General features: G+C 40.4%; 1 protein-coding gene across 2 annotated transcripts in view; it reads right to left on the reverse strand.

Annotated features, from left to right (window-relative positions):
- Nucleotides 1-23,628, reverse strand: part of LOC116947394 (pantothenate kinase 3-like) — a 42,081-nt gene extending 18,453 nt beyond the window's left edge. The window contains exons 1-4 of one of the 2 annotated variants that reach the window (XM_032963077.2): nt 23,180-23,628; nt 12,095-12,447; nt 5,113-5,366; nt 4,396-4,572 (exon numbers count right to left, since the gene is read on the reverse strand). In XM_032963077.2, coding sequence (XP_032818968.1) covers nt 4,396-4,572; nt 5,113-5,366; nt 12,095-12,447; nt 23,180-23,468 — 1,073 coding nt within the window. In that variant the 5' untranslated portion in view covers nt 23,469-23,628. The remainder of the gene's footprint in view (nt 1-4,395; nt 4,573-5,112; nt 5,367-12,094; nt 12,448-23,179) is intronic. The other variant, XM_076070443.1, reaches the window with a different exon arrangement.
- Nucleotides 23,629-25,438: the final 1,810 nt, after the last annotated feature.

Genomic DNA, 25,438 nt, shown 5'->3' on the forward strand with positions numbered 1-25,438 from the left:
TGGGTTGGTGAAGGGTGGGACCCAAAACTGGTTCAGGCATTATCAATGATATTAGCTGTGGCTGGAAATCGAACTAAGGTAGTTCTTAGTGCAGTGTGCTAACCACTGCGTATCTGCTCTCCTTCTGAAAGCTCATAACAAATGTCACAACCACATTCATGTACTAGATACCTTTATACTCATCTGGGTAGTTGTTTGACTGCATATGAAGTGCCGTTTAAAAGTGGCAACATTCTCCCTCTGGTGGACACATACTTTATTCGCAAATTTGACCACAGCACGGGCACACACTGGTCTCTTACAAAGTTTGGAATTTTTAAAAAAGATTATTATCATTACATATATCTGTGAAAAGGAACAAAAAGCAGAAGGCTCAATTTTTCTTCGTGGACAGACAAAACAGTAATTTGTAATTCACAACACATCATCGAGAAAGCAGAGATGAAAAAAATAATTGCAGAGATGAAAAAAGAAATTGCAGATCCTCAATGTCAATTAACGGAGGATGATGGCCATTCGACCACCCTGCTACCTATTTAATGGCCTAGGGATAAGCCAGAGCCTGTATTTAGCGTGCACCTTGATAGTCATTTAATTGGCTTGTGAAAGCCAAGTGCCCACAAAGTTATTCAAGTTGTTCTCCATGTGTCAAAAAGTAGCGATAGAACGAATTGCAGCGCTGGCGTGACAGAAAGCCGCATCATGTGACAGCACTGGCATGGTAAATCATAAGCGTTGTGATGCAGTGTCATTTTTCAAGGGTGTCACCATGTTCTGCCTAAGGACCTGGGTCACAGGCACGCAACTTTGCCCCACTACCATAATGGAAGTGACATTACGTAGTTGTTTACTGTGCACTACTTACACGAACGTTTAAAGCTCACTCCACTTTCAATCTCAAGACTAGATTGAGTTCTGTAAAAAAAAATTCAAGAGCCGCAATGCACGTTGTGAATATGAGACGGTGGTCTTAATAAACGTCACGAAGCAGCAGTCCTTAAAGAGCCACCGCATGCGGCTCCCGAGCCGTAGGTTGCCGACCCTTGGACTATATGAAAATCAACTAATCGTGTCCAAAGTGGGTACCTGTTACAAATCTGTATGAGTGTAGGTGAGAAGGGCGTTCTTTAAGCATATACACAGAACATGATGATTAAGAGCTTTGCTTAAGCTGAACAGTACAGGCAGTGAATTAAAATACTACACTGATTCATGATATACAATGTAATATATCAGGGATATTCAAAATATTTTTGGGAACATGTAATTAGATATATTTAGTGACTTACACATAGCATTATTTTAAACTGCAGTCACCCTTTGCATTACAGAATTCATTATATTATAAGCTTAGTAAAAATACGTGGCTTAACGTAAGCCGATAATTAGTTATACTTAATTGTCTAAAATGTTTAGTGTTCATTGTACATCTAATATTCATACCCACTAGTTATTTAGGTTCACACTTGGATTCAAGAAGCTTTTTTTATGTGATGAATGTAGTGGCCACTTATGGCTACAGGGATTATGTGTAGTATATACAAATACAAAGTTTTATTTTACCTATGGAATTTTAGGCTACATTGCGAGCTTAAGACTTAATATTAATTTATCAAATCTTTTTTTAATTTCATCATAATGAAGGCATTGTTATAATCCTAATTATATATCTAAATTATATTACATGCATAAGACTGATCTTCTCAGTCTCTGTACTGCCACTGATTCTTAAAAAATGCATTAATCTTATAAAGGTAATCCAATTAATAATGAGCCAAGAATGTCTGTATGAAATGCGCGTGACGTCACTACACGTCGACCAGCCCCCTCATTAATAATCATGAACAGGTGGAGTCCTCCACATTAATCATGAACGGGTGACGTCACTCCACATGAAGAAGGTGGAGCGGAAACGAAAATTTGTTTACGCAAATAAGCTTTAATTTTGACCTTTCTTTATGTAAAGTAAAGCTAATAAATAAATCTACGCAGCAACTAATATAACGAGCCAAAAAAGGCTGTGTGTGTGTGTCCTGCAGATGACGTCACTCCACATGCACCCCCCCTCCCCTCGTTATTATTCATGTGTGCCTGGATTTTTTTTACTAATGCAGGTCAAGCGGCTGTGATAATTTTTTATGCAAATTCGCTTTCGATTTTACGTATCTTTATAGACAGTTAAGGCAATAAATATATTCTACGCCGTATCACAGTGCATTTTGTGCCTTTATTTATTTCTTCGGCACGTCCAACAAAACGTAAGTCTACTTTACGCTTCCAAATATCGTATATCGAGAAATCTTCCACAGTCCTAAATTTCATTTAATAAGTTAAGAAAATATTCTTTATGTGCTACATTTCCTAATAAAATTAACAATCACACAATAAAACGTTAATTTACATATTTAATATTACAGCTTCCGTCCGAGGGCTAACAAGCTAGTATATGGATAAAAACGAAAAACAATCGTATTGTTCTAACATCTGGTTTTTCTTCACTCTGTTAGAAAGGCACATTTACTTATAAATGTTTAAAATAATTCACAATGTTTCAGCAAAGCTGGCATCAGCATTAATGTGTCAGGAAGACGAGCAATAAATCTTCTATACTCACTCGGTAACTGCTGTTAATATTATCCTGGTCAGGCAAGCATTGCAAAATAGTTCTCACACCTTAATGGCTCCGACAAAGTAAAAAAAAAATTGATTTAAAGCTTTCGTGACTGCAGTAATTCATATTCTTAGCTCTTTCGGTAAAGTAAGCCATCTGGCTACCATGAGAGATTCGTTCATGAGGCTATCCACATATACAAGCACAGAGACAATTTCAACCGAGAAGATGGATTCTGGCTTAGCAATCATTGGAAGGATTTGATAAACCATTTTGTTCATGCTTACGGTGGCTTTCAGACAGCATACATTAATTTTTCGTCTCCCCCCTCCTCTTTTCAGAACATAGATGGACTCGTCCTTCTAAACAAATTGCCAAATCGCTGCGCGTGGCGCTAACGTTTTTTATAAATAAAAGCACCGTTTAAAAATAAATAAATACAAACCGCCACTTCCTTCAAATGTTTCTTGCCGTTGGTTTTTCACACCTGATGATGACCGTTTGTGTTATGGTTGAAACGTCGTGAGAATTTTTATTGTTTGATATATTTTATTATTTTATTGTTTCCCTTCAACGTGACTTTACCTAAAGAGCTAAGAAAAAGTAAAATAAGATTTAATTAGCTTTTTATTGATAGGTTTTGTCTTGCTGTGACATTGAAAAATCATGTTATACTCCTTGCACATGCACATGCTGCCATCTACAGGTGCTTCTACTATAAATGTACAAAGATCAAATTAATGTGCCATTTTACTGGATTGATAAAAGACAGTAATGAAAAAAAAAACATTTGTGAAGATTTGACATTAATGGATATAAACATTGCAAATGCTAAGCAGCATTCAGAATCAGACTTTTTTTATCCAGGAGAAATTCGATGAGCTATGAAGCTCTTTTTCATGGATTTCCAGTAGGGGCGGGTTGGAAAGTTACAAATACTTGGTCTATTTTTTATGGGCATCACATTATAAAATCCCTCAACTTGAAACACATTTACCAGTCAACTGGTAATAGGCTATACATTATTATTTACTGTTATACATGCTAAATGTGTGAGCACCATATGTCAAATATACAACCTGAAAAAGATCTTGGGACCCCGTAAGCATTATAGGCGTAACTGTGATCTATTGTCAGAACCATCACTTAAGATAGTGGCATACCCACAAACTCACCTTGGTTGTATGCAGTCATAACAATGGTTACTTATAGATTATGGTAAATGCAACATTTAATCTAGTTTTGTATCATACAGACCTGCAGATGAGCAAGGCTTCATTGTCCAATAGAATGAGACCCAATGTGGCCACACTGACAATCTTCTCGGTCTTTCACACTGCTAATCAATAGCCTTGACCTGAACCAAGTCATCAAGTAAAACTTGTACACTGGAGTCTAATTCATATATATCGAGAGTGGTTTTTGGTAATTGAACCATGAGATTTCAGAGAGAATACCCGAGACTATGCAGTTTATAAAGTCATGGGGAATATCCCCGAATGTCCTGATTTTTCAAAACCGTATTTATATCACAGACTCGACACACGAAACCAGGAGTGTACAATTCCGGTTCTCGAGGGCCACAGTTGCCTTCCGGTATTGTGGTCCGACTGAGCTCTCAATAACTTAATCAAAACCCTCAACACAGGTGGTCAAGCATTTGGAGATTTCAAGTTATCAATAAAATCTGCAGGATGGCATCCCTTAATGGCTCGAGTTGCACACCGCTTGCACAAGACATTGCTATGATAATTAGACTTAAAAAGGGCAGCCAATGAACCCACCTGGAAGCTACGGTAGAGCCGGGAAGGCCAAAGCGACCGTAGTCTCCTCCATAGATGTCTCGCACGAGCTTGTCCACGTTGGTGCTGTCCCCTCTCTCGGCAAGGGACAGTGCCTCCTCAAACGTTTTGCACCCCGTCAGCAGGCAGCTGAGCCCCAGGAACGTGCCGCCTCCCAGGCTGCAAGAACGAATAGGGCAGCAACAACAAAAGCAGTCGTAATTAAAGGATCGCTATAGACAATTGGAACATAATAAGTACAATGGATTTTGCACTTATTTCTGATGAAAATGTAGACCCGCAGCAGCCTATAATACCTGTTCTATGCATGAGGGCCACTCATCCAAGTGATATCCTTCTCGTGAATATCCATATTTCCAACTGCGCTATGTGTATTCACTCAATAACTACCACCTATGAAAACCTGGACCTATGACCAAATCACCCAGAATACAGACACTAAGTCAGGTTGAATCTGAATACTGCTTGGATGAGTGACCACAATGTCCAAATGCAGTAAATGGCAGTGCAGCAGAATCACTTGTACTGCACTCCCAATACTACCATTAAGTCACACTGACCAGCGTGGTGAAGTATGGCTAAATATCCGTCACGACTTATGAGGCAAGGGGAGGCCTCTCATCTAGCAGCGGATTGGCAAAACCAGCCATACCACGTACCAAAACCTTGGACATGATAGCACAGAACAAGGGGATGCACCTCGTGCCGGTGACGCGCTTGTAGTTGTTGGGCGAATGTACGGCCAGGATGCTGACGCCTGAGCCGATGTTCACGAGCAGCAGGGGGTACAGGTCCCCCAGCACAAAGGGGGTCTTTTGGCAGCGCTCGCGCTGCGTGGGGTTTGAGAAGTAGTAGCACTCGGCTACGCCATTGAAGCCCACCGAGTCGATGTAGTGCACGCCCTGGATGAGGCAGTCGAGCTCGTCCAGCTTGTGCAGCTGCAGCTCGGCCATCTAGTGGAAGCGAGAGCCCAGTGCTTACTGCTGCCAGTGCTGTTTGGAACGATAAACTATTTTTATTTGACCAGGTAAGACCCACTCAGCTATATAGCTCTTTTTCATAAGAGATCTGGCCACAAATTATATCTCAACTACGGCGCTTATGTGGACATTTGTTGCAGCCAAATACTCTAAATGTATGTTGATTCTAAATTGAGGAAAAAACCGGAGGACCCAAAGAAAAATAAATATGACCATGAGGAGAGAGACGTGCATACTCCAAATATACAGGCATCCGGGTCAGGATCGAACCCACAACCTCTTGCATACCAAACGAGGACAATAAAATCATGCCACCGTGGCATTGTAAGAGCCCGACTATTTTGATTTAAATTTTCTTGCTGTGGTTTTCACACCTGATGCTGATTGCTTGTGTTGCAGTCGAAACGTCGTGAGAATTGTATTGTTTTATATTTTTATTATTTTATTGTTTCCCTTCTACGTGACTTTACCGAAAGAACCAAGAATATGAGCCCCACTATTGTTGCATCAAATTTTCGTTTGTTACCACATTCTCTGGAGACGAGCCCAAAGGCTCAAAATACAGCCAGCAGCAACACACAATATATATATCAAAGTGTAATAGATGACAGTTAAGACATTCCTTGCATTTAGTACGGTTATAAGGATTTGGGAACAAAATGATGGGAGGGAATTCCAAAGTCGAGCAGTGAGAGGAATGAAGTAGTAAGGGAATGTGCAGTTTGGTGGCGGCACACAACATGAATGAGAAGAATTGGTCAGTCTGGCAGACCGAGTCCTCAACATGGCAGTAGGAACCAATAGGTAAGGTTACGGAAATGCTCGACAGTTTATGGACATTTATTTCACTATTTATTTCCTGTATGGTATTTGCACTCATATTCCTAATCATTCTATTTTAGGGATTACACATTTATGAATACAATTTTTGGAGTTTTAGCAACATTTTCCATGTTTTGTTATATTATGTCCTGCTTTTGTTGCATGATGTTCCACATCAAATTATGATTATTTTTTTAAAGGTGTTTTTCATGCAATTTATTGGTTGCTGCAAAAACTTCTTAAGGTTTGACCAATTTTGTAACATCCCCCTGTTGTCGAGCGCTCACTGGTATGTAACACATTTTAAATATGTACAATAAATCCTAAGTAATATATACACACGCACACTACTGAGCTAAATTCTATTTTCTTACATTAAACATTTATGAAAAAAAGTGCGTTTTTATTGTACTTCACATCTACTTATTTACAAGCGAGGTTTCCCAAACGGTGTCTGTACAATTTTGATTTAAAGCTTTCGTGACTGCAGGGATTCATATTCTTGGTTCTTTCTGTAGTCACGTAGAAGAAAAACAAAATAATAAAAATATAAAACAATAAAATTCTCACGACGTTTCGACTGCAACACAAGCAATCATCAGGTGTGAAAACCACAGCAAGAATTTTTTTTTAAAAGTGGCGGGTTTTTTTAACGTTAGCACCACGGAGAGCGATTTGGCAGTTATTCAGATGGACGAGTCCATCTATGTTCGGAAAAGAGGAAGGGGGAGACGAAAATAATGGGGATGCGGTCTGAAAGCCACCGTAAGCGTGAACAATCACGCATGTCTGTACAATTAATATTTAATAGATCATACCCCTTATAAATCTAAGACAGTATGGAAAAACATAACTAAATTAGCATGACAATAATTTTACCTTGATGCACTCAAAAGAGTAAACTGCTAATAAAAAAAATACCTTAATTGATTCCAGATCACATGCTAAAATAGAAAATTGAGCCAAAATAAGAAAACATTGAATTCCAAATTAATAATTACACAGGAGAGGAACTAACTTGAAACTTTTAAATTGGCTTAGACTGAAATTCGGAGAAATTACCATGCCAAATCACAGACGACATCAACAACTGTTTATTATATATATTTGTGAGCGGGTGCATGACTACAAGTGTTATGCAAATGTATTGTGAAACTCAATACTGTACAGGTGACCCCGACTGACGACGGTTCGACTCGTGACCCCCCCGCTTTTACGACCTTTCTTATAGTCAGTAAAACTCTCCACAGTAGCGACCAGAACTCGTATCTACGACCGCATAATGACTGCTACCGACGTTGAGTCGATTGGCGACGAGTCTGCACGTGTCATGGTGCCAACTCGTCGCCTGATGGCGTTGCTTTGCTCTTCCGCCGTATGTACAATGTACAGTATAGCCCATCTGTCTGCTGGTGCGCCTTAGAGTGAACGCATCTCTTTCACAACGCTCTTCGCTTTTTTTGTAAATATTCTTTAATGTTTTTTAAATGTTTGCCTTTCGCTGTCTGAGAAAAGGAAATGTGATGCACATACAGAAAAGTACTTCAGAATTTTCAAATATAAGACTTTGTTTTTACTTAATATATTTTTGTAAACGTTATGTTAAGTTGCAATAAATGTTTGTTATGGTCATTTTATTTTTGTGGTCAATTTTGGTATTTTTATGGTATGTAATGGGTTTCCAGGAATGTAACCCCAATGTATAATGCTGCGCCTAAGGGAAATGATGGTTCGACTTACGACGGCTCAACACGTGCCTGTCATCCAGGAACCAATTAGGTCGTTGGTGTGGGGGTCACCTGTATATGGTTTCCTGTGTATTGAATGCTGTGTGTAATATACATACTCTACTTTAATGTAGTCAAACAATAGTGTCATCTACCTTGATTTGAAGCTTTCGTGACTGCAGGAATCCATACTCTTTGGTTCTATCAGTAAAGTCACGTAGGTAGCAACAATGAATAAAAATCGAACCGTCGTGACATATTATTTTATATTTTATTTTTCTACCTACGTGACTTTACCGAAAAAACCAAAGGGTATAGTGTCATCTATTATATCATAATTAGATCGTACATGTAAAAGTAATATATACACACACTGACCAGTTAAATTCCCTTTTCATTTTCAGTTATGAAGAAAAGTGTCTTTATTTTTTAATCTAAAGCTTTCATGACTGCAGGGATTCATATTATTGGTTCTTTCGGTAAAGTCACGTAGAAGGGAAACAATAAAATAATAAAAATATAAAACAAAAAAATTATAACGACGTTTCGACTGCAACACAAGCAATCATAATCAGGTGTGGTTTTTATTGTTTTATATTTTTCTTATTTTATTGTTTCCCTTCTATGTGACTTTACCGAAATAACCAAGAATATGTCTTTATTGTATATCACGTCCATTTTCTGGCAAGCTAGTTTCCCAAACAGTTTATATACAATTAATATTTAATGGAGGTCAATGGCATTTAAATCTAGCATGACAATAATTCTACCTTGATGCACTCAGAAGTTTAAACTGTAAAGAAAATACTTTTATTGATTTGCGATTACATGAAAAAGAGAACATTGTTTTTTTGTGGAAAAGATTTCCCATGGTGCAATAGTGATTTACTTCTCGGCATGAATATATATTTTTGATTTTAATGCAGCTACATTAACCGAGAAATTGTTTAAATTATTATTTTCATTTAATGATTCGCTTACAGTGAGGGAAAAAAGTATTTGATCCCCTGCTGATTTTGTACGTTTGCCCACTGACAAAGAAATGATCAGTCTATAATTTTAATGGTAGGTTTATTTGAACAGTGAGAGACAGAATAACAACAAGAAAAATCCAGAAAAACGCATGTCAAAAATGTTATGAATTGATTTGCATTTTAATGAGGGAAATAAGTATTTGACCCCTCTGCAAATCATGACTTAGTACTTGGTGGCAAAACCCTTGTTGGCAATCACAGAGGTCAGACGTTTCTTGTAGTTGGCCACCACGTTTGCACACATCTCAGGAGGGATTTTGTCCCACTCCTCTTTGCAGATTTTTCTCCAAGTCATTAAGGTTTCGAGGCTGACGTTTGGCAACTCGAACCTTCAGCTCCCTCCACAGATTTTCCATGGGATTAAGGTCCGGAGACTGGCTAGGCCACTCCAGGACCTTAATGTGCTTCTTCTTGAGCCACTTCTTTGTTGCCTTGGCCGTGTGTTTTGGGTCATTGTCATGCTGGAATACCCATCCACGACCCATTTTCAATGCCCTGGCTGAGGGAAGGAGGTTCTCACCCAAGATTTGACGGTACATGGCCCCGTCCATCGTCCCTTTGGTGCGGCGAAATTGTCCTATCCCCTAAGCAGAAAAACACCCCCAAAGCATAATGTTTCCACCTCCATGTTTGACGGTGGGGATGGTGTTCTTGGGGTCATAGGCAACTTTCCTCCTCCTCCAAACACGCCGAGTTCAGTTGATGCCAAAGAGCTCCATTTTGGTCTCATCTGACAACACTTTCACCCAGTTGTCCTCTGAATCATTCAGATGTTCATTGGCAAACTTCAGACGGGCATGTATATGTGCTTTCTTGAGCAGGGGGACCTTGCGGGCGCTGCAGGATTTCAGTTCTTCACAAGGTAGTGTTACCAATTGTTTTCTTGGTGATTATAGTCCAAGCTGCCTTGAGATCATTGACAATATCCTCCCGTGTAGTTCTGGGCTGATTCCTCACCGTTCTCATGATCATTGGAACTCCACGAGGTGAGATCTTGCATGGAGCCCCAGGCCGAGGGAGATTGACAGTTCTTTTGTGTTTCTTCCATTTGAGAATAATCGCACCAACTGTTGTCACCTTCTCACCAAGCTGCTTAGCAATGGTCTTGTAGCCCATTCCAGCCTTGTGTAGGTCTACAATCTTGTCCCTGACATCATTGGAGAGCTCTTTAGTCTTGGCCATGGTGGAGAGTTTGGAATCTGATTGACTGATGGCTTCTGTGGACAGGTGTCTTTTATACAGGTAACAAGCTGAAATTAGGAGCACTCCCTTTAAGAGTGTGCTCCTAATCTCAGCTCGTTACCTCTATAAAAGACACCTGGGAGCCATAAATCTTTCTGATTGAGAGGGGGTCAAATACTTATTTCCCTCATTAAAATGCAAATCATTTTATAACATTTTTGACATGCGTTTTTCTGGATTTTCTTGTTGTTATTCTGTCTCTCACTGTTCAAATAAACCTACCATTACAATTATAGACTGATCATTTCTTGTCAGTGGGCAAACGTACAAAATCAGCAGGGGATCAAATACTTTTTCCCTCACTGTAGTTCAACAACATTATTTTTAGGTGGCTCACCTTGCTATAAGTTGTGGAGTATAATGGCTGCTTCAAGGTCACGTTTTGCAATTCAATGCAGCAGGTTATGTTTAATGCATGAGATAACCCATTATTAGAATGCTGTGTAAATAGCCTCAAAACATTAAAACTGAGCTAGTAGGCAGGAAACCTAATTGAGAATTCCAGATTCCTAATTCCACAGGACACGAATTAACTTGAAACTTTATAATTGGTTTAGGCTGCAATTGGCACTGAAAAATGGCCATGCCAAATTGCATATGACATTAACAATACTGTTGATTTGATTAAATTTGTGACTGGGTGCTCAACTACCAGTTTTATGGAATGCATCGTGAAACTCAATACCGTACTGCATATTGAGTGCTGTGTGTAATACACATACGGTACTATGTTGTAAAACAAGCGCTGTCAATTAGGTCACACAGTACATGTATAATAACCCCCAACTGGAAGCAATGACAGAAAAAACAAAGGATATAGGTAGTAAATATTTATATGACCCAATTGAAAAAATGTTGGTTTTAATAAATGCTACTAATAGGCCAGTGGTTAGTGATTTTTTTATGGCATACTTAGAAGAGAGAATGACTCAAAGGAGCAAGGAATCAGACAAGCGGGAAGGCAGCCAGGTGGTGAGCTGGCACCAATAATTTCTCAAGATTTCAGGTCCGTTATATAGTGAGATGTTTTCTGCTAATTCACGAGTTTATATGTGATAGGAAACCGAAGCACCTGGAGAAAAGCCACACGTGTGAGGGGACAACACTCTATACCATGCAGATGAACCAGATGAGTATTAGTCCATATTGCTGAAAGACAGTCTCCTTGGTTAGCCAGAGCATGACACCTCGAAAGCGAAAGGAACAGATTCAGAACATTTGTAATCTACCAACTCTTGCCTAAAGAGCTGAATTACAGGTGTGTGCCACTACCACTGGGATATATATGGCATCTATATATGTATATTGAATACTACTATATAATATAGTGTGAGCTAGTGAATTATAATTAGGTAATGGGAAAACTATGCCTGTTCGATGGAAGTGATGTTTGCTGAGGTCATATTCCAAAAATATGCCTTGTTCATACATTATAGGCTCTCAAGACAGTGGTTGTCCAATGGAAATGCAATTCCCCACCATAGAACTATACAATATCACTACTTGCCCAGGAATAAGTAGAGGCATGAGCATCACCCAATGCTCGTTATCATGGTGGAAACCATTCATGTCCCTCGCTGAATTTCCACAATTAAGAGTCGTGATTCATTTTAAGAATCACATTTATTTCAGCATTGTAGTGAATATAGCAGCCTCCAGTGGCTGGAAGGGATCACATACTCTCATTTCATTCAACATACACAATTGATAAATGTTGATTTTACAAAAGTGATGTATGGATCACGAGCTAAAAGAATGAATGTCAATTATAAATCGATGCATCGTGACATCCATATTTGTCTGGGTAAGACTTGTAAAATGTATCTGTAAAAAACACACTGTCCCATACAGCCAGTCCCCCATGCATTGCTCATACCGTGCGGAAGTCAAGCTCAAACTTGTAGGCGCCCCCCCCGGTGGCGCAGAGAGCGGTGTGCAGGCTGGAGAAGTGCTTGTCCCGGCCCATGGCCAGGAAGGCCGGCATATCAACCGTTGGGAAGCGGATGAAGTGCAGGCTGCCCGTTCGGCCGCACATGGTAAGGCCGTGCAACTCCAGATGCACGTCGCGTACGCCCGTCTGGCCGTAGGCGACGTGCGATGTCAGGTAGTGCCGGATACTCTTCAGGCTCTCCACCTCCTCCTCTTCCTCCTCGGCCGTGATGTCCTTCGGCTCAAAGTACACCAGCTTGACGAGCGTGCCACCAATGTCCAGGCCAAACCAGGGAAACGCTGCCGACAACAGGGTGGTCACTTCACTGCGCGATTTAATAAGCGAGCGATGCCATAGTTGCCCAAAGCCTGCGTGAAATTTGGCAATACCACTGATCATATGTTCTATTTTATACAAAGCAAGAGTTTTTATTTGAGTGGCAACAAATGCTCGTGGCAAGTATTAGGTGAAATAGACTGGAAGCAATACTGTAAAGGGTAAGCAGTGTGCTCTCAGGTGTTTTCAGCAGTCCACTGCCTACCAACAATCCAGCGTCCCTGTCAAAATCAGTTGCCACCCAGCTGCTGCTGTGCATTATTAATATAACCTTTTAATATATGCTCATGACTCATTTAACCCATTAAAACATCATTAGACCTCTTTTGCCAGTACCAAAATATAATAATAGTGTTTTCCCCCTTTTTTCTGGCAACAAAACTGAAACCTTTTTACAAGGATTCATGTCTGCATTAACCACAATACCTGCAGTCAAGATGCAAACAAAAAACATACTATGATAATATATGCATTGTCCTTGAAACTGATTGGTCCACACCAAGGGAAGGCTTCTTTTGGAGCCTCGACCCAATTGGTGCTCGACCAGATGACGCCAAAAGGCGTACACAGCTCAAAGACAATGCACTATCAAAGTAATGAGGGCTCGGGGTGAGCATCTACATCATTGGACCTCTTTTGCCAGTAACAAAATATAATAATAGGGGGTTTCCTCTTATTTCTGGCAACAAAACTGAAAGCCGTCCCTTGGTGTGAACCAATCAGTTTCAAGGACAATGCATATATTATCATAGTATGTTTTTTGTTTGCATTTTGACTGCAGGTATTGTGGTTAATGCAGACATGGATCCTTGTAAAAAGGTTTCAGTTTTGTTGCCAGAAAAAAGGGGAAAAACCCTATTACCATTAAAACATCTTTATTTTATTTACCACAATGTCATATATGCTACTTTACAAATTTTAAACATGAAAGCACATAAATCCTTCCAGTGATGTTTTACATTAAAATGTTAAACAAAGCAATGCCTCCAACAAGCTGATTCACATCTTGACAAGGAAATACTACGTTTTAAGCCAAGCTTAACTTCAGGTGATATAGATGGCCATTCACCACCATCGAGATCACTTGAGACACTAATAAAATGCTAATCTCGTGAGAAAAAGTACAGTAATCTAAACATGACACGAAAACAGACAAGATAGTTACGAGCATATCTACTCTGCAAGTGATTAGGATGTTGCCCAACAACTCACTGGAGCAGAAAAACCCCCCTCGATTTATACGCGTGCTTGACTCAATGTGAAATTATCTCAAAAAAGCATAAAACTAATTTTAGAATGGGCATGTTTACCAACAATAATTTGAAGAACAAGTTTGTTAGTTGGGTACATATTAAATGAACAGAAAATATGTAAATGCTTACGAATGTAAAACATGGGGAAAATATACTGTTTCAATGTAGCATTACATTGTTGCTATGTCCTTTCATCAACTATTCTTCTTTCATATGGCATTTTTGGGGATTGCAACAGGTTACAAAATGATGACGAGATTTGATATCCATTCCACTGCTTCAGGATTCATATGGCAGCCTGAGCTGTACAAGGGATCATAGGCCTCGCACTACCTGTGCCGAGTGTCTTATTTGGCTATAGGAGCTACCTGATTTTCAGCCTGACTACCCTTAGAAACAGTAATGAAGTTTATGGGTCAACATGGAAAATCCACGTAGCCTACGGGAAAACATTCAAACTCCAAATATACAGGCGTCAAGGTCGAAATCAAACATACCACCTCCTGTATACCAGCTGAGATATTTAACATCTCGCCATTCCAGGAAGAGGCAAAGCATGGCTTAGGTCTAGTATCTGTTCGCTGTGGGAATGCAGCATAACATTGTTGGACCATTTCCATTAAAATTGCGTGTCAGCTCAACTCTATCTTCACCTACCTGGCAAGCAATAGTTAAACTGGCATCAGCAGTCACTCAGTAAAACGCAGTTTGAACCAATATGCAGGTAAACTTCAACAGTATTTCAAAGTTGTGCATATTCTGGGACCATTAGCATGTATAATTGGGAAGCAGCCATTGCAGAGGCCTCTCTTCCCAAGCATAGGACACTTTGTACTCCATGCTGGTGTGCCCATCAAATGGCCATGAGAGTCAGTATTAGGTTTCTGACCAGTTAACCTTGAATTCAAATACAGGCACTACTTATAGGCAAGCTCTGCTGCCATGCAATACATCATCCAACATAAGTCTTCTGGACCAAAGGTTAACTCGCATTGTTTTAACTGGAAGTTTACCCTTTGTTGCCAGCATGCATCTATTTATAAATTGATCTAATTTAGACAAATAACCATTATGATGGCTTGATGCAATGTCTTTAAAAACCAATACAATACATAAAGGTGGAGGGAAAGAGCAGTGTTTTTACACACTGAACAATTATCCTAAAGACCTGAATTCAATTCCCAGCCATGACCAACATCAACCGTGAGTTATATCAAACTGGTTCTGGGTTCCCACCCTTTCACCAACCTGCAATGACCAATGTGGTGAAGTATGGTCAAACCCCCCCCATGATGTAACTTCTTCATCCAGCAGTGGATTGACAAAGGGATGAAAAGTACGATAAAATACTTTTTGTAATATATGTACAATTTTCTTGGTTCTTTCAGTAAAGTCACGTTGAAGGGAAACAATAAAATAATAAAATATATAATATACAATTCTCACGACGCTTCGACTGCAACACAAGAAGTCATCATCAGGTGTGAAAACCAACGGCAAGAACATTTGAAAGTGGCGGTTTGTATTTATTTATTTTTAAACGTTAGCACCACGGATAGCGATTTGACAGTTTGTTTAGATGGACGAGTCCATCGATATTCTTAGTTCTTTCGGTAAAGTCACGTTGAAGGGAAACAAGAACTAAGAATATGAATTACTGCAGTCACGAAAGCTTTAAATCAGAGTCCATCGATGTTCGGAAAAGAGGAGGGGGGAGACGAAAAATGAATGTATGCTGTCTGAAAGCCACCGTAAGCGTGAACAATCAATTAAGACCCGAAATGGTTTATCAAATCCTTCCAATGTTTGCTAAGCCATAATCCATCTTCTCGGTTGAAATTGTCTGTGTTTGTATATGTGGATAGCCTCATGAACGAATCTCTCATGGTAGCAAGATGACTTGCAAAGAACCTCTGTCTTGGAGAAGTCAATGTCATGTGAGCCTACTGAATTATAACAGTGATCTGCCACGGCCGAGGTGTTGGTCCTACCGTGTTTAAGGTCTGCTTTGTGTTCACGAATGCGGTCCGAGACATGTCGTTTGGTTTCTCCAATGTAACTACTACCACAGAGGCAACTTAGTTTGTAGATACCAAGGTACTGTATGTCCGGAATCACATCTTTTACAGACGGAACCAGATCATGGATTTTATGTAATGTGTTGAAACGGACCTGGATCTTGTGTTTATTCAAGATTTTGGAGATCTTTTTTGTGATTCCCGCAATGTAGGGTAAAGTGATGGCTTTGAAAGGTTCCTCAAGAGGGTCCTTCTTCATGGTTTGAGTGATAGCTTTGCGGATTGTATAGTCAGAGTAACCATTAGCCTTAAAAGCTTGGTGTACGTGCTTGAGTTCACTGCCTATGTGTTCCTGGTCGGATATGCATTGGGCTCTATGGTGCAGAGTCTTGATGAGAGAATTCTTCTGTGATGGATGGTGGTGGGAATCCGGTTTCAGATAAGCATCCGTATGGGTAGCTTTCCTGTAGACAGAGTGGCTCATTGAACCATCAGGTCTCTTTTTTATTAGGACATCCAAAAAAGGTAGCTAAACATCTTTTTCGACTTCCATGGTAAATCTGATGGCTGGGTGTATGGAATTGATGTGGTTGAAGAATTGGTCTAGAGCAGGCCGGCCATGTGGCCAGATGACAAAAGTGTCATCCACATACCTCTTTCATAAGGTTGGGCGCAGAGTGGCAGTCTGGATGGCGTCAGTCTCAAATTTCTCCATGAAAATGGCTATAATCGGAGATAGGGGGGAGCCCATTGGGGTGCCCTCAGTTTGTTTGTAGAAAGTTCCATTCCAAGTGAAGTATGTATTGGAATGGAACTTTCTACAAACAAACTGAGGGCACCCCAGTGGGCTCCCCCTTATCTCTGGTTATAGCCAACCTTTTCATGGAGAAATTTGAGACTGACGCCATCCAGACTGCCACTCTGCGCCCAACCTTATGGAAGAGGTACGTGGATGACATTTTTTGTCATCTGGCCACATGGCCGGCCTGCCCTAGACCAATTCTTCAACTACATCAATTCCATACACCCAGCCATCAGATATACCATGGAAGTCGAAAAAGATAGCAAGCTACCTTTTTTGGATGTCCTAATAAAAAATAGACCTGATCGTTCAATGAGCCACTGTCTACAGGAAAGCTACCCATACGGATGCTTATCTGAAACCGGATTCCCAATGCATATCCGACCAGGAACACATAGGCAGTGAACTCAGGCACGTACACCAAGCTCTTAAGGCTAATGGTTACTCCGACTTTACAATACGCAAAGCTATCACTCAAACCATGAAGGACCCTCTTGAGGAGCCTTTCAAAACCATCACTTTACCCTACATTGTGGGGATCACAAAAAAAGACCTCCAAAATCTTGAATAAACACAAGATCCAGGTCCGTTTCAACACATTGCATAAAATCCGTGATCTGGTTCCATCTGTAAAAGATGTGATTCCGGACATACAGCACCCTGGTGTCTACAAACTAAGTTGCCTCTGTGGTAGTAGTTACATTGGAGAAACCAAACAACATGTCTCGGACCGCATTCGTGAACACAAAGCAGACCTTAAACACGGTAGGACCAACACCTCGGCCGTGGCAGATCACTGTTATCATTCAGTAGGCTCACATGACATTGACTTCTCCAAGACAGGTTCTTTGCAAGTCATCTGGTTACCATGAGAGATTCGTTCATGAGGCTATCCACATATACAAACACAGAGACAATTTCAACCGAGAAGATGGATTCTGGCTTAGCAATCATTGGAAGGATTTGATAAACCATTACGGGTCTTAATTGATTGTTCACGCTTACGGTGGCTTTCAGACAGCATACATTAATTTTTTTTCGTCTCCCCCCTCCTCTTTTCCGAACATAGATGGACTCGTCCATCTAAACAGACTGTCAAATCGCTATCCGTGGTGCTAACGTTTAAAAATAAATAAATACAAACCGCCACTTTTTTCAAATGTTCTTGCCGTTGGTTTTCACACCTGATGATGACTGCTTGTGTTGCAGTCGAAACGTCGTGAGAATTTTATTGTTTTATATATATTTTATTGTTTCCCTTCAACGTGACTTTACCGAAAGAACCAAGAATATGAATCACTGCAGTCACGAAAGCTTTAAATCAAAATTTACGTACAATTTTGTTTAGAATTAAGTTATAGTATTATATATGGGGAAAAGTGCTTGTTTGGTTTGAGTGTGTAAGTTATAAAAGTATTTATACAACTAAAGGGTGACATGATGTGGCAACATTTATCGGTCAAGGTTATGCGAGTTTTCAAGGACACCACTGCTCCTGTGAGTCAAAATGTAAAATTTTTCATAATAATCAACTCTACATAAAGGCTTCAAGAGTCTTTGCGGATACATTAATTCCATCAGCGTAAAACAACATTTAACAGGGTATTGTTGTTATGACATTATACTTACTTGTAGGCCTACACCTGCATGCTGGAAAAAGGGCCACTTGTAGTAACCATAGTTCAAAGGTCACACTTACAGACATAGCTTGGCTTTGCAGTAGTAAAATTATGGCATTGAGAATTATTTTCATTCTAGACATGACAGGGCAGTTAAATATAGTCCTATGTACCACAAACTCCTTATTACAGTCTGTATACAACAACATTCTCCGGCAGCGCTCATTTTAGCTTTCGTAAACAATTTTATACCAGAGTAATCACTCAAAAAACATGCTCAATCACACGTAAGTTATGTATGTAAATTATGCAAGCATTATGCTGGTGTGCAATGCACCATTAACTACATCTTTGTGGTAGTGGGTAAATGACAACATTGTGTGGTTTCTGTTTTCTTTTGGTTGACCTGGGTGCAATACATATGAAACGTTTATAGTATTATATATTTTAGGTATTACAAATAAACATAAATAAATCTTTTAAGTGAAAGATCTTGGACTGTAAAAACGGTCGTTTGTAACTTGTATTGAAATATTTATGCACAAAAATGTGAAATTTCTAAAGAAAACGTATTTTAATTTAGACATCGGCAATACCAATAAGCTTTGATCACTCACTGCCAAAACACGAGCATCACTGATGCACAAACTCAAGACTACCATATTCAAATTAGCACAAATGGCTTTGAAAATATTTTTATTAAACTACTTTGTAAATGGTAGTGGTTTTGACAAATACACATGTACTGCACAACATTATGATTTTATGTATGAAGTAACATCAAAAGACTTAGAACTGCTCAAGTGGCATGTTTCAGTTTTCAGCAGGTATGTAAGTGTAATGACAGGATAACCACCTGCCGGCCAGGAGGGGTAATCACGGGTATGGGCGCGTTATATAATAACCAACTAGAAGGGGGGCGTATCTGGGTTAAAGGAAAAAGGCGGGGTCAGTCGGGAAGCTCCGGGAACCTGCTCAAAGGTTCTAGAAGGGGGCGTGAGCGGAGGCGGGGCCTGGCCACGCCGGGAAGTGTATAGGGGGGAATTAACTGAAGGTTCGGGGCTGTCACGGGGTCCCGGGTCCTGGCTGCGTCGCTGCTCGCCGTCATCCGGCCGCATGGCCGATCCTCTGCACGGCTCCCATCGTCGTCATCGCTGCATTAGTCAGCCAGCTGTGTAGTTAAGACACCGACGATGGGGCCGTGTAGAAAGGTCGGCTGTGTGTAGCTATGTAAATGTGTTTCTATATATCGCCCAGTGTTTGTGCCCAAGTGTGAGAAATAAATAGGAAGCCTTCTACACGTTGTGTCTCGGAAGTCGCTCATTACATAAGTATTAAGGTTTTCTGCAAAAAACAATAGATTGTTTAATTTTGAAACACTTTTAATAATCCAATATCCATCACAAGAAGGCTTCTGCGTACATCAATACATTTGCCCAATTTACTTTTCAAAACGTGTTGAAATCCGTAAAAACTATTATAATTGCATACAAAAGTACTTGAAACCGATAGCAATGATATTTCTAATAAAATACAAGATCATAGAGTAAGGTACTAGAACAGTGTTTGTTGTGGGACTTGTTTGACCAAAATTCACCATGCAGGCCACTTTGGGCTGGTAGAGAAGGCACCCAGCACCAGTTCAGATATTCTACTCACCCCTCCCTGTCGTTCGTCTTAGCTAACAGGTAGTAGAGTTCATATCGCAGTGTCCTACCGACTGCGCCACCTCTCCACCCCTCATTATATAGCAGTGTTTCGAATAATGTGGGTTTTTACAAAAAACAATGTTATCATGTATTTTCTTTGAAAATTATTACTATGGCCTATATCTTTTCTGAGAGACACTCTCGTGAATATTTGGAATGGAGTACAGTAGACTCCATACACACATGTACCTCTGATTAGCATGGGTGTCTAGGTACGGTGCGAAAGAAGTTCAACATTCATACATGTACAAAGGGTGATCTGATGGTTATTTAAAGAACAGAACATAATGGCAATTCCATAAATGCTACCTTAAAAATATTTTTAAAAGGAATGTCGATTTGATATGAGGTCAATGTCTGCCATCACGGCACAACCCGAGAGTAGAAAACCAGGTTGTTATTATTGATGTCAGCACAAAAGTAATCATCCAGACAGTACACTCAGCATAAACAATGATAGATATAAATTCATCCTTATACACGGGGGAAAAATGTATTGCATTGCCAAGTTTGATCAACTGTGAATGAAGTCAAGGATTGTTCAATACACTTTAATGTGCACATCACCACCCTGTGCAAAGTTCTTCAAAATCAGATAAATGCTGTGCTTTAGTAGTATCAATATTAAAACACACGATGGAGAAAAAGGCAACCAAAGCAATGACATATTCTTGGATCTTTCGGTAAAGTCACGTAGAAGGGAAACAATAAAATAATAAAATGATAAATTGTTTTATATTTTATTAACAAAAATATATAAATTGCTTTATATTTTTATTATTTTCTTTTTCCCTTCTACGTGACTTTACCGAAATAACCAAGAATATGAATCCCTGCAGTCACGAAAGCTTTAAATCAAAAAAGCAATGACAGTTGCATTGAAAACCAAGGTGGGGGGGGGGTTAAGGTTAACCCATGAAACATACTAAATAATCAACTTATGGACCTTTTGATTATTTTAAGTGCATAACAGTCTGCACGCTTGAATTGAATCCACCTGCAGCTGTCTATAGCTATCGAACCGTGAAACTGGCTCAATTATGAATATTAAGTGCTTACTTGGGCTATCTGTGGTAAATAATAAACATTGGAAAGTTGAGACACAAATGATGCTGGAAAATATTGACTAAGAGGACCAAGAGGCCGATGAACGAAATGTAATTGTATACTTTTGAGGATAAAGAGCCTGGTCTGTGTTTGTAATGTATGGCTCAATATTGAGTCACTTCATCACTAGGCTACAAAGTCCGTCCATCGGCATATTACAACACTGATGAAGAAAGAACACTAAATGACGATGTATTACCAATTGATAATGCATTACGTAATCCATAAACAAGCATTTGGGGCTGCACTATTATATGGAAAAGCTTTACAGAGTGCATATGCAGTATACGCAGACAAAATATCTAAACATTTAACCATTACAAGAATAAGTTTTCCCCTTTTTTCTGGCAACAAAACAGGTGTTAAGATATATTCATATTCTTGGTTCTTTCGGTAAAGTCACGTTGAAGGGAAACAATAAAATAATAAAATATATATAAAACAATAAAATTCTCAGGTGTTAAGATATATTCATCACACCTGACGATCACTGTTTGTGTTACAGTTGAAACGTCGTGAGAATTTTATTGTTTTATATATTTATTATTATTTTATTGTTTCCCTTCAACGTGACTTTACCGAAAGAACCAAGAATATGAATTACTGCAGTCACGAAAGCTTTAAATCAAAATTTAGGTGTTAAGATGTTAAAACACCAAACTGAAACCTTTTACAAGGAATCATGTCTGCATTAACCACGATACTTGTGGTCAGAATGCAAACAAAAACACTCTGATGATATATGCATTGTCTTTGAAACTGATTGGTCCACACCACACAGCTTTTTTTCGAGCCTAGTCTCGGCAGAGTATGTTTTTTGTTTGCATTCTGTCCAGAAGTATTGTGGTTAATGCAGGCGTGATTCAATTTGGTGTTTTCACATCTTAACACCTGTTTTGTTTCCAGAAAAAATGGGAAAACCTATTCTCATATTTTGGTATTGGTAAAGAAGGTCCCGTGATGACTTAACCATTAAATATACATTGATATACAATCTGGGCTTAAATCTTGACTTAAAGTTTTAGTGACTGCAGGAATTCATATTATTGGGTCTTTTGATAAAGTCATGTAGATAGGTTCAAAGAAAAGAACAAAAAACAAAAAAACTACGACGTTTCAATCGCAACGTCTTCAGGAAGATGACCGCTTGTTAAGGGATAAGAGTCACTACAGTATTTGCAAAATCAATGTATAAGCCCAGATTCTTCCTGAAGACGACCGCTTGTGTTGCGATCGAAACGTCGTAGTTTTTTGCTATTTTCTTTGAGCCTATCTACGTGACTTTACCGAAAGACCCAATAATATGAATCTGGGCTTATACATTGATTTTACAAATAGTGACTCTTACCCCTTAACGTACTTACCAATGCATTGTTTATATTCGGCAGCGGGGCCCTGCGGTTAGTCCTCAATCGAAAGGTCATGTTTTCAAATATCTGCCAAGGGTCACCTTGGCGCATCACCTTTCATGGGTCGATATTCATACTGAATGGGACGTCAAGACACATCCTCCCCCCCCCCCCCCCACATACAATCGGAGCGATATGGGAATAAATAATTTCCATAACCTAATGAAGATTAGTGCCAACTCCTTTGCTCATTTTGAGCATGGAGACACTGTTATTTATACGTTGTTTTCAGTTATATGTCAGCATTTGTGATGAAGATACTAAAGCAAAAACACACCCACTCCCTTCCCCACCAGCCCAACAAATCCTTCCACTATCCCCAAAACGCAATTGACCACCCAACACCGTTGCCTCCACTCAAATCATCCCCTCCAGCACCCCTAAATTGCCATTGAATACTCCATTGCCACCCCAAGACACCCGATGCCCACTCCATCACGACTCCATTTCTCTTCAGCACCCCATTCACCTCATCCCCACTCTCTCCCGCAACACAATCAACTAATCACCACTCTTGCTCCACCATGAGCACCTCATCACCACTCTCTCTCCACTGAGCACCTCACCACCACTCTCTCCACCATGAGCACCTCATCACAACTCTCTCCACTGAGCACCTCATCACCACTCTCTCCACTGAGCACCTCACCACCACTCTCTCTCCACGATGAGCACCTCATCACCACTCTCTCCACCTCATCACAACTTTTTCTCTCTCCACCATGAGCACCTCATCACAACTCTCTCTCCACCACCTCACTCTCGCTCCACCACTTACGCGGCCTCCCACGGCGCAGAGAGTCGAGGCGCTTGCGCGTGGCGGCGCAGCAGCGTGGGATCTTGCTGGGCGAGCAGGGCGAGAGAGGGGAGTGCGGCGAGGCGAGAGGGGATCCCGGAGCCTCCCGCGCCGCGCCCGCATCCTCGGTGCTCCCTGCGGTCGACGCTATCACCGCCGTGTCCTCCAAGCTGACGCTCGGCAGGCGGTGACTGCGGCAGCGGTGCAGCCCATTTGGCAGGTCCGTTCGCCCGCTCTGCTCCCCCATGTCGTGCTCCGACGGCTGCTGCATGTGGTATTCTATTCCGTTTGTGGAGGATTTTGCGTTAATTTGCAAGCGGCCCTCCTGAGACAGGGCGCGCTTCGCCTCCGGTGGGGGACGTACGGACAGTGTGCGCACTGTACGCGGAATGAGCGCGCGCGCGCGGAGATCGTCAGCGCGGGTGACGTCATAACCAAACACGATCTTAAAATAGAATTAGTTTTAAACGCATTTTTATTAATTACTATGTGTGCCCTTACGGTATATTTCTTGTAAGTTTTTTACATTTATTACTTCAAAGATTAATATTTTAAGTGAAAAGGAAAAAAGTAATAATGCGGAAATTATGCCGCGCTATGATTGGTTGGCAGTTTGGCCAATCAACAGTGCGGACTGCGGTTTCCGTGGTGATGGACCTGGTGCACTCAGGAAAGGAGTGGGGGCGGTCCTTAATTAAATGGATTACAATTTTAAAGATTTCAATTTTAATATCAATTTTAAAGATTCTTATGGTATATCGATTCTTCCATGTACGTAAAATATATATTGTTTTACCAGGTGAGGCCTACTGAGATGTATAAGTCTTTTTTTAGAAACGACCTGGCCCACAAATGATAGCTCAACGAAGTGGCTTATCACGTGGACATTTAAAGCAGCAAAATACTCTTAAACGCACGCTGATTATAATACATTTATAGTGATAAATGTGGAGGGAAAAACTGGAGGACCCGGAGAAATATCCATATTACCACGAGGAGAGATATAATATGCAGCAGGCGTCAGGGTCTGGATCGAACCCACGACCTCTTTGTGCACCAGGCGAGGTAGTTAACATCCCGCCACACCGCGACGCCCCCTGTGCACTACGACACAGATCTGCCATGCTGTCTCAGTGTGAGGTTAGCACACCGGACTTGCAGCTAACAGGTCGCCGACTTGGTCTCCTGATGTGGCACGTTGATATCATGTTTCGAGTTTCTTGAATATCCTCCTCTGCCCACCCAGCAGCATGAATGGGCACCCACCAGGGACGTGCGGTGAGGGGAGGCAGGGGAGGCAAAGCCTCACCTGTCAGACTCCAATGAAAATAGCTGTTACGAAAAAAAACGAATCAAATAAAATACATATTTAGATGTTTCCACTAAACTGTGTTATAAATGTAATTTCTGTACGATTCCAATCATTTTTATCGTCAAAATCGCCAGATTTGCGGAGCTCCGCTGCAAATAGAGGAAGAGACGAGAGGTGAGGCAGTGACGAGCTCAGCCTCCCCTCTGATTGCGCAACCCCTCAGTAACTGGATGGAGCGCGGGCAATAAGTGCGTGCCTGTTGCTATCTCACAGTATGTCAATCAGGTAACTTATTTCACGTATGTGTATAAAGATATTTAGGCTCGCCGGTCTCGTCATGAAACTGCAATGAAAAAACACCAGGGGAGGCGGCTATCACATCTGCCTCACGGAGGGGGGCGTGTCTAACACGCCCCCCTCCGTGAGGCCACGCTCCCCTCTGTGAGACCAGCCATTGACCTCACCGCACGGCGCTGCTATGAAGTGACCTTAGTTAAGCACACACAATTAGTCTGTTACAAATGCTTGGCGACTCACCGTCCCAACTGTAGTCGTGAATAGTTATGCACTACATGCCTAAAGATTTACGAGGCCATACCAACAATAGTCATATTGAGAATTAATATGCACGGTTATTAAAATGTGAATGCATTATACTTTAATACAGCTAAACAAATACAATTGCAATAAGAAATAAAGTATAGAAATAAAAAATGGTATACAGTGATTCGTCTGAGATTTGCTTACACTGTTATAGAATTTTAAAATGCTGTAAAGTGAAAATCGGGTTAGTCTTCAAGTATATATTGACCACCTAATATGGTAGTAAAACAGGTAATATGACTAGTAAACAACAATAATTTGAAAATATATTTCCAATTGCGGTAACCTCAATATCAACAAAAGTGTGCACATGACGTTACACATTT

Source organism: Petromyzon marinus, chromosome 29, assembly GCF_048934315.1.
Source record: "Petromyzon marinus isolate PM22_M1 ecotype Great Lakes invasive population chromosome 29, UKy_Petmar_22M1.pri1.0, whole genome shotgun sequence".
Taxonomy (NCBI): domain Eukaryota; kingdom Metazoa; phylum Chordata; class Hyperoartia; order Petromyzontiformes; family Petromyzontidae; genus Petromyzon; species Petromyzon marinus.